The 13,537-nt window shown below is 37.6% G+C and overlaps 1 protein-coding gene across 2 annotated transcripts in view; it reads right to left on the bottom strand.

The window, feature by feature from the left end:
• VCL (vinculin) overlaps positions 1-13,537 on the bottom strand; it is a 56,372-nt gene that overhangs the window by 32,237 nt on the left and 10,598 nt on the right. For both annotated transcript variants that reach the window (XM_063405881.1, XM_063405882.1), the window contains exon 2: positions 3,445-3,515. In XM_063405881.1, coding sequence (XP_063261951.1) covers positions 3,445-3,515 — 71 coding nt within the window. The remainder of the gene's footprint in view (positions 1-3,444; positions 3,516-13,537) is intronic.

Genomic DNA, 13,537 nt, shown 5'->3' with positions numbered 1-13,537 from the left:
AAACAAATAGTGTAACCCTATTCTTTGCCTAGAGACTGCAGTTCTTCACTTCTTTATAAGAGAAGCTTAACAAGTAATAGGAACACAAGGCAAAACATCTGATGTAAATTACATGCATTACTTATACTCCCTGGTGATTAAGACAATTAAGATAAAGACCTCAGCAATTTTTAACTCAAAGTCAACAGTTCCAATGTGGTTTATGTCAGTAGCAAGTGAAGGGATGCATGATAGCTTTTCAGCAGCCAGCAAGTTATTTTGCTGCACAATCACACTCCTACTGAAAAGCTTCACAGATTACCATAACATATACTTATTATGAACCCCCAATGCCTGTATCAAGTCTTTCGAGGCAATAAACAGAACTCTCCATCCTCCAAGACTGGTGATCCTTTTGACTGGAGGAAACACCAACAAGGTGTTAGTATTGTGTGTTAGTAATGTGCAGTGCTAGCATTTGTGTACTGCTTCTTACCCATCATCCATGCACCAGTACAAACTCTGCTGGAGCACTCCCTTGGAAAGGAATGCCAACTCCTGAACTAATGCTTGAGAAACAAAAACTCCTTCTCAGGGGAAAAAAAATCCTCATCTATTTTAATTCTTTCATCGAAATTCTGTCCTTTACAGCAGTAAAGGATAAGGCTCCCTTTGTAGCTCACCTGTGACTATCATTTTGATAGTCACTGGGGATAATTCATTTTGATATAAACTCCAGATAAACAAAAACCCACAAATGAAACATGTTATCATTCATAAAAACCATTCACATTCTTAACTCATGTTACTGCATCTAGGATGGTAAGTACTCCATGAAGTGTCATTACTCTGACAGCTTTGGTTCCATTATATCACAGATCACGGAGTCATGAACTGCTGCAGAAAAAGTCCTTGCACACAGCATAAAGTGGTACTATTCAGCAGTGCTTGTGTCACATTTCTACACTAATTTAATTATTGTAGACTTGCAGAAGTTGCTACATTTAGATCAAAGGCTGAATACAGTATAGCAATTTAAAAAATCTCCTTTCCTTAATCCCTTACTCGAAGGTGGAAATTAACTAAAAACTCCCTATATCCTAGAAAATGAGCACAACCAAAATTACACGTTTGCATACAATTCATCAAGAAGCAAGAAAAAAGCTTTGATCTCATTTCATGAAATAAACACTCCCCTCAAAAAATGGAACCCCCCTACAGCCACAAAGATCAGACACCAGGAACCCGGCAGGATAAAACTGTAGTGGATTGTATCAAAGGCCCATTTAGCTCAGTATCCTGTCTCCAAGAGTAGCTGCAAGTAAAAGCCTAAGGAAGGTTAAGAACAGGATAAGCATTTATCATACTTCCTCTAGGCACTCTCCCATCCTTCAACTATTTTCAGTTCTTGAGACTTCCTGCAGTTTGTCTATTTGATGACCCACAATGGATCCCCTCTAAGTACTCAGCTATTAACCTCCAAACCCACATAAAGAGTTTTAACAGTACACTAATAGCTATACAAAGGACCTCTCCCTACTGCTGGCTTACAAACTGCTAGCTTAAAGCAATTCCTCCATCAAGGTCTGCACAGGACAAACACAAGTTTTCACCTTCTCCACGCAACTCATACTTTCTCAGACATTGTCTGGGCCTCAGTCCCCTCTGTCACTTTTCTCAGGCTGAAGAGTTCCAGTTCACTCAGCTTTGCCTTAGAAATAATTCTATGCCTTTGTTCTCCAAGCCCTCCTATGAGCTTTTTCCAGTTCTACTACAATCTTTTGAAAATTGTATGACTACCAGTATGTGTAATATTCAAACTGTGGAACAAAAATATACTGTGACATTTTGATCTCTCATTCTTTGATGTTAAACCTAATGTTTTATTTACTTTTTGACCATTATGAACAGGTAAGGATGCTCTCAGCAACAGCTCCAAGACTTTGCCCACAGTTCAACCATCCTTTCTGCCATCAGACCTGTGCTCTCCCAAGAATGCATAATTTCAGATATTTAGAAGTCATTCAATCCACAGTTACCATCAAGTCACTTCAATTAATAAGGCACTGTAATTTCCCAGAGTCATCCATTAACCTCTCTGCCCCGTGTAAGACTTGGGGTCGTCACTAAGTACTTTTGCCTCACAAGTCAGTCTGATCTCCATTTATTAACATGGTGAAAAGCACAATCCAAACCAAGAGCTCCACAGTCCTACTGATTTCCTCTGTCCATTGTCAGGGATAACCATATAATCTTTTCTTCCACTCTCAATTTCCTCTCTTTCATACAAAAATTTTTCTAATTACCCTGCAGCTACTTCACCTTCTTAAAAGCCTCTAGACCCTGCCAAGTTTAGAAATCAGTGTCTACTGTATTACCTGGACTACCCTTTTTCCTGTTTGTGGTATTTCTAAGAATACCAATAGATTTATAAGGCAGAATTTCCCTCCGCAGAAACACTGCTGATTCACCCAAAGCACACTATATATAGGTGAGGTCTCTCTGTTCTCTAATACACTATTTCTAATAATTTATTCCAAAAGTACATCACACCTACATATCTCCTGTTCCCCAGCCTTCCCTAGAAAGTTTCTCAGGCTGTAGCATCACTTTGATTGACATACTAGTAGTCTCAAGTGACAGATTATTTTGCTAATAATTCAGCTATTTCTTCAACTCATATGCTAACACCCCCTGATCCTAAGCATTATTTTAACTATTCATTTTGTCAACCTACAATGCAATAAACTAAATCCTTATTCACTGCCTACCATAAATTTTCTCTTTAGACATCACACCCTTCTCCCTTTTATTGTTTTTCCCTGTTGCCTCAATGCTTTCCTGTTTTGACTACCTGCCTGTTTGGTGTATGGAAATAACAGTAAAATACTCAGTAATTCTCTATAAACTGGACAATGCCAACAAAGAGGTTTCTATAAGTAGTAGATTGCAGAGGCAAGTTACTTCAACAGAAGTCTGTCAGGTGGCAATAAGCAGCTTAGGAATTCCACAACAAGGTGTGATGTATAATTCTTAAGGCTTAAGGCAGCAGAAGGAGAAAGTCAGCTGTCCTTTACACCAAGACAGAATTAAGAATATCTGCTGTAAGGGAACTGTCTACTCCACTGTCTGCAGTAAGTCACTGCTCTTCAAATGTCTTAGATTTCCAGGCAGGTATGCCTATACTGACAAATTCACATTTTCCCATCAGCCAAATAAATAGAAAAAGACTAAGACACCACATTGTCTCCAACAGTTTAGGCAAACCTAAAGATGGAACACAGCTAAGTACCATTAATACTCTTATTTTTTGTTATTATTTTCAAAGGAAAAAAATACCATATATATGTACTCATATATACAGAATGTAACAAGACAAATCTCTGCTGCCAAAGAAGTTGTTCCTGACATTGGAACAGGTTTCTCATACACATAATACAAAGATTTACAAAAAAATTTGTTTACTTGATAAATGCTGGTGGCATATCCCTTTTCAAGATTTGGTCTTCTGTTGTCTGCACAGTCTCTTTTCCAACCTGCAGGAGAAAAAAAGACATATTTTAGAATCCAAATTTCAATGTCAAGGCCAGATAAAAGCAAATACTGAAATAACACAAATGCTTTGCACTAATGACAGCTCCTTTCACTAGGTTCTTGTTGCTGTGTCTACTTTTGAGACCACTATATACTGTGGTTAACCTAAAGCTTTAGAAATCATAAGTTGTTTCCTATCAACATCTCTACTAAATTAAAGGGGGACACACAAACACGCACTTTTCCTTCTTCCTACTCTCCATAGAAACAATACTATTTTTTCCTGCACTTAGTTGTAAAAACTTAATCTCTGAAGGTTTCCCTCTGTCCTAATCTCCACAAGTCAGAAATCAAATTCAAAGCTAGAAAGAATTACCCCCCCTTTTGCTAGCAACTTAGTCTATTAGAAAAATGTAGTTAATTACTGAGAATACATCCCACATCCACACCATCCTTTAGGCAAAAAATAATTATGCAGAAGCCAGTAAAGAAAGAGGGTAAGATCTGGAGTTTTCTATACACTAGCTCTTGTGTTACACAATAGAAGTCTTTATAATTGGTAGCTGACTCTCTGAACTGTGAGATCACCAACTTGACAAAATATTTCCAGCTCTTTTGTTCGCTGTATTTTCCAGCTGAATAAGCTATTCAGAAAGGCATCACAAAGCAGAAGGTCTTTATACCAGACACCACTTTGTGTTAAGAGCTGCCAGACCTGCTCAAGCTAGACAAGATAGCCCTGAAAATCCCTGATCAGCTGGTACTTAAAGATTCACTGGGTTTGGACAGAAGATGCAGTGTGTCAGTATGCAGAGTCCTTGCCAATTCTAATGCAGTACAGCCCTCCAGAACCACTGTTTCCTCGCAAATTTTTGCTGCTTGCCAAAAACTGTTTCCCTGGTCTGCCCCTTTTCAGAGGAACTTCACAGAAGTACATTGGCCTGAGTATTTTATTTACTTCAAACAGATTCAGCCTAGCCTACTTCATTTTTTTTAAGTCTATTACTACTACACTCACAACTAGCCACACAGATACTAAAAAGTAATTTAAAAGCAAGAACAGTTAAAGATGTTGAATTTTATGGTAGGTTTCTGTCCCTTGAACACAAGTAGGTTCACCAACAGTCACGCACTGTCCTAGTGCACAGCACTGCAGTGTTGCTTTGACCCCTGAACTCCATGGCAATGCCTCAGGAGCATGATTCTAAATGCATCTCATGAGCTGCCCGAGAGTGTGCCTGCTTTGTTCTAATTATTTCCATTGCTCTCAGGAAAGACATTCTTTGTATTTCTCACAAGTTCGCATGGATATGTGCATGATCAAGATAACACAAAAAATTGAGTAATTCTCAGTAACTCTGGATTACACAGTTAGACAAAAGGTTCTCACCAGGTAAAAATGAAGACCAACACTTCATTTACAAGAACCATGCCTTCAAGATTTATTTTTCTGCAGCTTTACCAACCTGCATATAGTTCAGTATATTGAAAAAAGTATAACTTTAAAGAATGCAAAAAACCAAAGCTTACAATGTGGGGGGCATGTCAAGCTGAAGGTCACTTTAGCAATTGCTATTTTATATTGGCCAAGTATATTAGACCATACAAAAAGCATTTCATCACTCAATCTAGAAAGGATAAGTCTCTTCTATAAAAGGATAGATCTAGGTTCAGTAGTCAAAGCAGCATTATTAACTACTTGTAGGCAGATTTATATCTACTTTATATGCCTATACATGCACACACACATATATATATTGTATATATATATGGACATTTTTTGCTATAGCTAAACAAAGTAGCTGTATAGCTATCTTCAGTCTTCAAATGGAAGTAACATATAGGATGAGTCAACTCCTCTTCTGTTGTCTGGGGGTTTTCTGTGGAGATTTTTAACCTCAAAAAACTGTCCTCAACTCCAATGACATTTCTTTTCCAAGTCCATCCATATCCTCAGCACTGTATAGCACATAGAAGGGACACAGGACTTCAAGCAGCTTTGATGATGTCTCAAAAAGGTCCACTACCTTTCTAGTAAAAATGACTTTCAACCTCTTTTTAAGCACCAACACAGAATGTACTCCTGAATCTGTTTAAATACAAAACCTTCTTTGCATAGTTGTTATTTAACCTTTCCAGTTGTTGCTTTTTGCAATTGTAGCCAAGGTATAGAAATGGCATGTGAAAAACAAACTTACTCCTCATAACAGGTAACAGGAAAAGTCCCAAAAAATGAAGACACATTCATGAGTAAAAATATAAAATATATATAAAGAAGTTTAGTTGATTTTCCCTTCTAGCTTTTGCGGTTAGAGGGTTTTGTTGCGTTGTTTCCTACTTAGTTTTCATAAGATCCTGTTTCTTCAGATTGAACTTTACACAGCCTAAGCAAATTTTGGACCCACTGCAGTGTAACACAAGGTAACAACTACCCTCTCCACAATCCAATACCAAGAAACGAGGATTTTTTTTTTCCTTGAAGATGTAGTATCTACACTTTCCTTATTTCAGACAGGTAGCTTGTCCAGCTTCATGTTAACATAAAACAATCATCTGAGAAACACATCTTATTTCTAGCCACACAGGAACATATGTAGAAGAAACAACAGAATTCCTACATGGGTTGTAGATATTCTCACCTATTAAGATGATCCTTCCTTAACATACTGGGAAATGACAGTGATACAGAAGCTTCTGCTATTACACAAAGTTGGAGTGACACTTACTCACTGTTCCAAAGAAACTGCCCTGACTAACACGCCAAACCGTAATTTCAACACTGCACATTACAGAGTAAGGCAAGCTCTCAGGCAAACCTTACCAAGACAGTTCCCTAGTTACAACTTCTACACATCCATATTAATTTCCAAACTCTTTGGAGATTACAGACAGATCAGTTGAATAAAGAGTGAGCTACTTTCCTTCTTGCTCTGTGCTCAAAAAAGCAGTGAACCAGAGGCAGACAAGTCAAGAAATTTAAAGGAAATGGGATACACAAAAGTCAGAGGGCATACATAGCCACTGAAAAACTTTCTAGGAATGTAACTATAAGCAGGAGGAAGAGATTGAGATTTCCTGCTGCTTTTAGCTTTTAGCCTTGTTTGTAAGTCTCCTGCAAGTCCTGTTTGCCACTGACTAGTAGAAAACCAGTATGCTTTAAGCTTTCTGATGTGGAGAATCTCTTCATGGAGAAGAAAGAAAAGGTTTTCATCAGGCCAAGTTTCTTCCTTACAAGCAAGTTTGCATTTTTTTTGTCACGTCTGCTTCTGTTGCAGGAAAAATAAGACAAGGTCCCTTGCCCACCTTCTTAGCCTGCTAGATGAGATAAACTGTTCAGTGAGAAGGAAAAAAATTTCATCTTCTATAATTCTGTAAGAGTTTGTTTAAACAGACAAGCACCCAGTAATATCTAACTCTTTTTACTTCCGCAGTTTGAAAGTAAAAACTGCATCTATCATATCAAATAAAAGACACAAATAATTACAATGGGAGTCCAAAGTTTTTTGTTGAAGGGTCATTTTATTTTGTTTATTTTTTTAAACAAAGATTCTTCTGAATGCCTCTGCTGACAATACCGGTTTGACAATTTGCCAAATGCTGGAAATGACATTTTCCTCACAGCTTATATGATTTCCCCTGCTAAAAGGGAAGATGACCTTAGAAGAATTAATTCTTGCAATGTTCCAGAAGCTTAATTTAAAACATCTGTCATTTTAGCAAGGAGTCTAAAAATATTCCCTCATCATCATCCAGTGAACACATAACAACCATGGCTGTTACCCCCACGTCTCCCCTAAGAAATAAGCTACAGTATGAGTTCTGCTTGACAAACCCTAGTGGCACACAAAGCGATCTAGGTCCATATGCTGTAAAAGCAACTTTACCAGAGGACAACTCAATAAAAATCCACTCCCTGGTTAATGCATTCTTCCATATCTTGCAAGTTTTCAGGAAGGATGCGACAATAGTAGGAGCAATAAAACTCAAATTAAAAATTTATTATTCACCATTTCAGCCCTATCAAGTTCCGTGCAACTTCTTTGCCAATTTCTTTAGTTGTTTTTGTGCAAAAATGAAATCAAGTATTCGCTTTAATTCTACAGGGACAACAGTCTCTACATTGCACAGCCACATCTAGAATCCATCTCAAAATGGAATTACCAGTACTTCCCACACATCCTACAGTTTAACAAAGTAAAACTGACCTAGATCATGTGACTAGGAACAAAGAATCAAGCTGAGCTAGAAGCAAGCCAAAGTTACACCAAACTTACGCTAACTCCTGGCTGGCATAGATGACATATTTCAGTCTGGACTGAAAAAATACAATGTGGGCAGAGAGAACAAAGTTTTTATGAACAAATTTTTAATTCAAGTTCCATGCTGAGGGGATCTTATTAGCACATGACAACATAAAGAATATAATGACTGAAATTTATGATATCCTATACCTTTCAGAGTTCACTCCTCGGACGAGGTTTGTCCACAAAGGGCCTAGAAAGGAGGCCCTTTATCCCAAATTGATTCAGAGACCACTGGCTTAGGAAGGGGCAAGAGCTCACTAAGTATTTCACAATTTTTCAGTTTCCCTTTTGTGAAACCAGTATCAGAGACCAATTACAAGGAAAGGTTTTTGGAAGAAGCTCTGGCAGGAAAGAGAAGCAAAACAGGACTTGGTTGTTTATCTTTGTTCTTGTCAGTCACAGTAATTAGATTGCAACCTACACTGTCCTTACTTACACAGTCAAGATCATCCAGTTGTTGGTATTCCCATCTATTTCACTCAGCTCTTTTAGAAATACAGGTGTTGAAGTGAATGTTTATCATGCCCTAACCCTTAGCTGCCTTAACCCATGTAGTAAATTTGTCAAAACAGGATTGTGTACACCCCAGCATAGCAGCCTGGTATCAAACTTTGTCAGATGCAAGTCAAACAGCTTTGGGGTACATCACAAAACTACTTTGCCTCATCTGAATTTGTAAGTCACTCAAAATTATCATACACAACCAGCTTCTAATCAGTAAAGACAGGATTTTTGCAAACCCTGAACAGAAAAGTCAAGCAATGTTGAAGTGTTTTTAGAAAAACCAAAGTGAACAGGTTTACAGTCAGTCCTCACAATCTCATCCTTCTCATTTAATACAACTGAATAAGCAAGTCTTAAGCTACAAGTTTTTTTTTTAAAACACAAACTTTTGTTTTTCCCTCAAAGGCTCTCAGAAGCCTTTAATGAAGCAAATTTCCAATTTCTTCATCATTCTAATCATATTTCTTCGAATTATAAATAGGATTGATATGTCACTTGCAATTCGTGAGTTTACCACTGGTTTAAGAAGCTCTAGAGTTTTCTAATTCTCTGTAGAGAAATAGGCCAATGCAATTAGAGATGAAAAAGTGTTCAAAGAAATGTGCAGCTAAATTCTCCTCAGCTTTTAGTTTACACAAACGAACAATGCACATATCCCCGCAGTGAACCAGGCACAACGCTCAAGAGCCTGCTGAATCAGAGCCCATCCCCTTGTCCCCTCAGCCAGCACAGGGGCTGTGTTCTGACTCCTGGCTGTCTCACTATTGCCCTGGAGACTGCATTCCAGCCATAGCACGGTACAGTTCCAAAGTCATCTGGCAAGCAAATTACAACACACCAGCCATCTGGTCCCCAACAGCAGCAAACTGACCTACCTGTCTGCACTGATGATTAAGAAAAATTTTACTGGCTTAAGGCTAAGGAAATCCTGCCGTCCATAAAAAATACAGAACTATGAAACAAGAACCATATGGAAAACAGAAAGCAACATCATTTGGATTCCAAAAGACTGCTTCATGCTGCTAGTACCTGCTTACTCTGTTACCAGCACAAGCTGAGGCCTGGATGGTTTGGCTAATCACAGGATTAACTTAACAGAAGTTGAGTAAACACATACTGATTATATGATATTTTTGACAGAACTACTATAATTTGGAAATTAGTTCTTTTATCAAAAGAGGAGTGTCTCTTTCCAAACCAGTATTTAAAATTACTTTAGGACATTATAACTGTACTTCAGTCAAATAACAATTCATGTAAGTCATCTCTGACCCTTGGACATTTACAAAACTCACTAGGAAAAGTAAGACACAGCAACTGTAGTGTACAAATGAGATTGAGAGCTGCAAACAGCTGCCTTTACAAGAAAATCTAAAGACACCACCACATACCAAACAGCATGCAGACTCCAAAAGCTATTCCAGCTAATTTCCATGTACTCAGATCTGTGGTCAAGAGTTTCAGAGCACCTCTTAACATAAATCCTGCTGTGCAGGTGTATACACATATTAGTTCTGTACTAAAAGATAACATGATTTTAGAGCTAAGTTCTCTCATTATTTTGAAAACTTGTCTGAAGAACAAGAAACCAAACACCATGATTCTGCTGGTAGATTTACACCATCTTTGACAATATGCTAATATCTGCATGTTGCAGATGACTATGGTGAATGAGGTCCTGCCCCAGTAATTGAGATGTATCCTGTCCTCTCAGCATTCCAAGTGTCAAGTCAAGTAGAAGCATGCAGAGAGTTTACTCATCTTGAGGTTTTTTGGCCCTGCTAGCACAAGAGTAATACTAAGAAGTGTCACCATAGGAAGTGAGCAGATGATATCAAACGGAAGGCAGATTTGGTTCCAGATACAGAAGGGCTGCCTACAAGAATCTGTGATTCTGATACAGATAAATATTGTACTGCAGCTTCTCTAAAGCAACCCAAGTTACAGCTACACATAGATAATAACTGAGTCTACCTAGTCTGGTTTTTCCCTTCATCAGAAGGATAAACTAATTTATTATTCTTACACAGATCACAACCTAAGTTAGTATTCCATTTATCCCATGTTGGCACAGATATTCAAGAAGCTGAAAAAGACAAAATGTGTCTATTACTTCTTGAGTAGCTGTCAAATGTAGAACGGTAGTGCGGTTTCTTTCTCTACTGTTCTGCATCTGAAATTTACTGATGTAGTAACTGACTGTATCAGCTACGAGGTAAATGTCCAATGCAACTGCCTTAATTTCCCTTTACCATTTAGTTAACTACAAAGTATGTTGTTTCCTTTTATAACCCATTTTACTTCTTGAAAATACTGCTGATTTGACAGGGTATTATCAGTGAGTGAGTGAGACACTTTAATATGCCACTACTGAAAATGCAGGATGGCTACCAGGCCCTGGATTTTAGGATCTTCCAGTTGTTATATGTTTGTACTGACTTCTGAATACCTGAGTGTTCAACACTGTTTTTCCCTCTTCCTCAGAAAGAGCAGCACCACTTCCCTTATCAGCTCCCTCCTATAGCATCAGTTCCAGACCAGAGAGCAGATTTTTTTTCCCCTCTAAGTTCATAGCAGGAATGGTTTCCTGCAGGAAAACAGAATATATAAGCATGAGAAAGAAAAAAACCCCACTCATCTAGCATTCCTTTATTGATAAAGTGAATATTTTTCTCTGGGTTTTCAATATATTGAAAATATTTTTATACACTCATTAATATATAACTGAAGCAACAGAAATTCACATCATTAAATCTTTTGGCATAACCTATGCCACAGCAAATGTATCTTGACCAGCAAGACACACACTACACACTGTTTTATAGCAGTTATCCACCTTCTGCAGGACACTGGACAATTTGTCTTTCATAAGTCTCACTTACTTGACTAACAGCTAATTCTAGTGTGCACTAAGTTCATGGTGTAAATCATTGCTCACATGTTAAATGTAATCTTCTAATTAGCTGCAACAGTATCTAGTTCCATTAAAGAGAATTTAACTAGATATGGTAGGCTGCTTTCCAAGGGACAATTTTCGTTTACAGCACCATTGAAAACATGTGTCAGAAACTTGGTATCATGTGGTTATTTTTCAGCTTGATTTTGCTTTCAGTGCTCATGACCACTTAGACCAGCTCTGCAAGGAAGCCAGCACATACAAGATGACCAGCTTATATGCTGAGTCACCACAAAGAATTAGCAAAGTATTAAAAAGTAGCCACTCAGCAGAAAGAGTTGATAGAGAATATTAAAAATCAAATAAAGCAGTGTCTGATGCAGCATTACTTCCAAGCTATTAAAATTAATTTTTAAATCTTAAGCTTACTACATGTTCATATAACAAACCACTATCACATTTTAAAAAGCTTTAAAACCAACTACTTTCAACAGCATTTGCTTTTTCTTTATTGACCCATACTGAAAAACAATATACTTTGAAGGGGCTAAGGGTTTGGGGTTTTTGTACTAAGAGGTTATAAATTATGGCATAGAAACAAACCTTATCAGTGTAGTCAAAGTCATACTAAGGGATGACATAACCAATAAGAGCAGTGTAATCCAATTCCTAGTGGTCACTAAATCTGTTGAGAATTTTTATCATTTAATTCATTCTACAGATCTAATTTCTCTCTCAAAACAAATATTATTTTCCATATATCTAGAGTAGAATTTACTCTTAGCCACTTTTACAGTCAGAACTCAGCTGGTAAAATAGTGTGGCTGAAGCCACCTTACTTCTAAATCAGTGTTTTGGACTAACATTAATATACATTACATTCTATTCCTCTATGTTCATCCAATTAAAACATTATGAAAGCATTACTCCCACCCTTGCAGTCCCTACTGGAAAGCCAAGCTCACATAATACTGAAATCTGTGGCAATTCTTTATACCAATGGATTTGTTTAGCCCTGTGATTGTAGGCAGTGTTCTGCACATGCTTGACAGGACAGACAGACTTTATCAGTAGTAGCTTCACGTTAGAGCTATACTCAATTCTCTTTTGGAGCCATGAGGGAAAATTCGGTAATAAAGCAAGCAATGTGAAGGTTACAGTCCAATGCCACATAAACACATAGGCTCAAACTGCTTTTTTAGTTAAATTCCCATGATTGGCAAAGCTGGTCAAAGCCTGGGTTCACCTCTTGCATGCAAAATGAATAAATCTGGTAGTTCAGAAGCTGTAGAGAAGCAAAGCCTCTATAAACTGGTCATACAAACAAATATTTAAATTTGACATTTAATCAGAAAAAGAGATGAGAAAGTTCAACATCTTTAAAACAACAGCTTTTTTTTTTTTCTTCTTCAATACAATTTGTTAGCATTTTAGAACTCCATCGTGCCAGGCACTCCACAAACATACAATATCATCCATTTTACATACAACAGTAAACCACCACTGTCACATTACAAGAAGGTTGACAAAGCAACTCCGCAATAGGAAAAATATATTGAAGGATCACCCATTTCTAACTGTTAAAATCCTCTTACAAGCTTAACAGTACATCAGTTACTGCTGCAAATCCAACTAAAAGCAACTCCTATAACAGGAAACTACACTTGTTCCCAACATGTTGTCATATTTCAGGAAGGTGCTTGAAATTTAATCGCAACAGAATGAAAGAACAACTTTTCTGAACAATCATTATGCTACATTTAACAGAAATACAAGGGTTTGGGCCATCTAGCAAGCTAACAGGAGAGTCTATCTGGAGAAAGGAATCGCATTCAGTTGTGAGAGCAAATTCCAGATCCATCACATTTACAAACGCCTTTAGTTTATTACCTCCATTGTCATACAGTAACCAAGCCAGTTTTAAATATTTTGGTGATGCTTGCAATTAAAAGGCATATACAGAGAAGTTTGCCATTTGTGACACAAGAAGTGCAAGACAACTATTTAAAAATCTGCTGCAACATTGCTTTGTAGTGTTAGTGACCACTTCAGGGTCACGAAGAATCTTTAGGATTTGACTACTCTGTGTAACTGGAGAACAGGCCAGATTTTCCAACTATATCCCCCAGCCCCCCTCTAAATTGCCAGGGCAAAGTTGTTATGCAAGAAATTTACTTGCACTTGACAGATAAAACACTTTCTATTCCATGGCTTTGAACTACAATCATCTCGGATGTCAAGCTGGGAAGAGGAGGGAAAAAAAAATTAAAAATCAGGTCAACAAAAAGCTACATTCCCGTCTTCCTGCTGCATGGGCAGT

Source organism: Prinia subflava, chromosome 9, assembly GCF_021018805.1.
Source record: "Prinia subflava isolate CZ2003 ecotype Zambia chromosome 9, Cam_Psub_1.2, whole genome shotgun sequence".
Taxonomy (NCBI): Eukaryota; Metazoa; Chordata; class Aves; order Passeriformes; family Cisticolidae; genus Prinia; species Prinia subflava.
The sequence above is the reverse complement of the archived record's forward strand: the minus strand, read 5'-3'. Positions and strand labels throughout refer to the sequence as shown.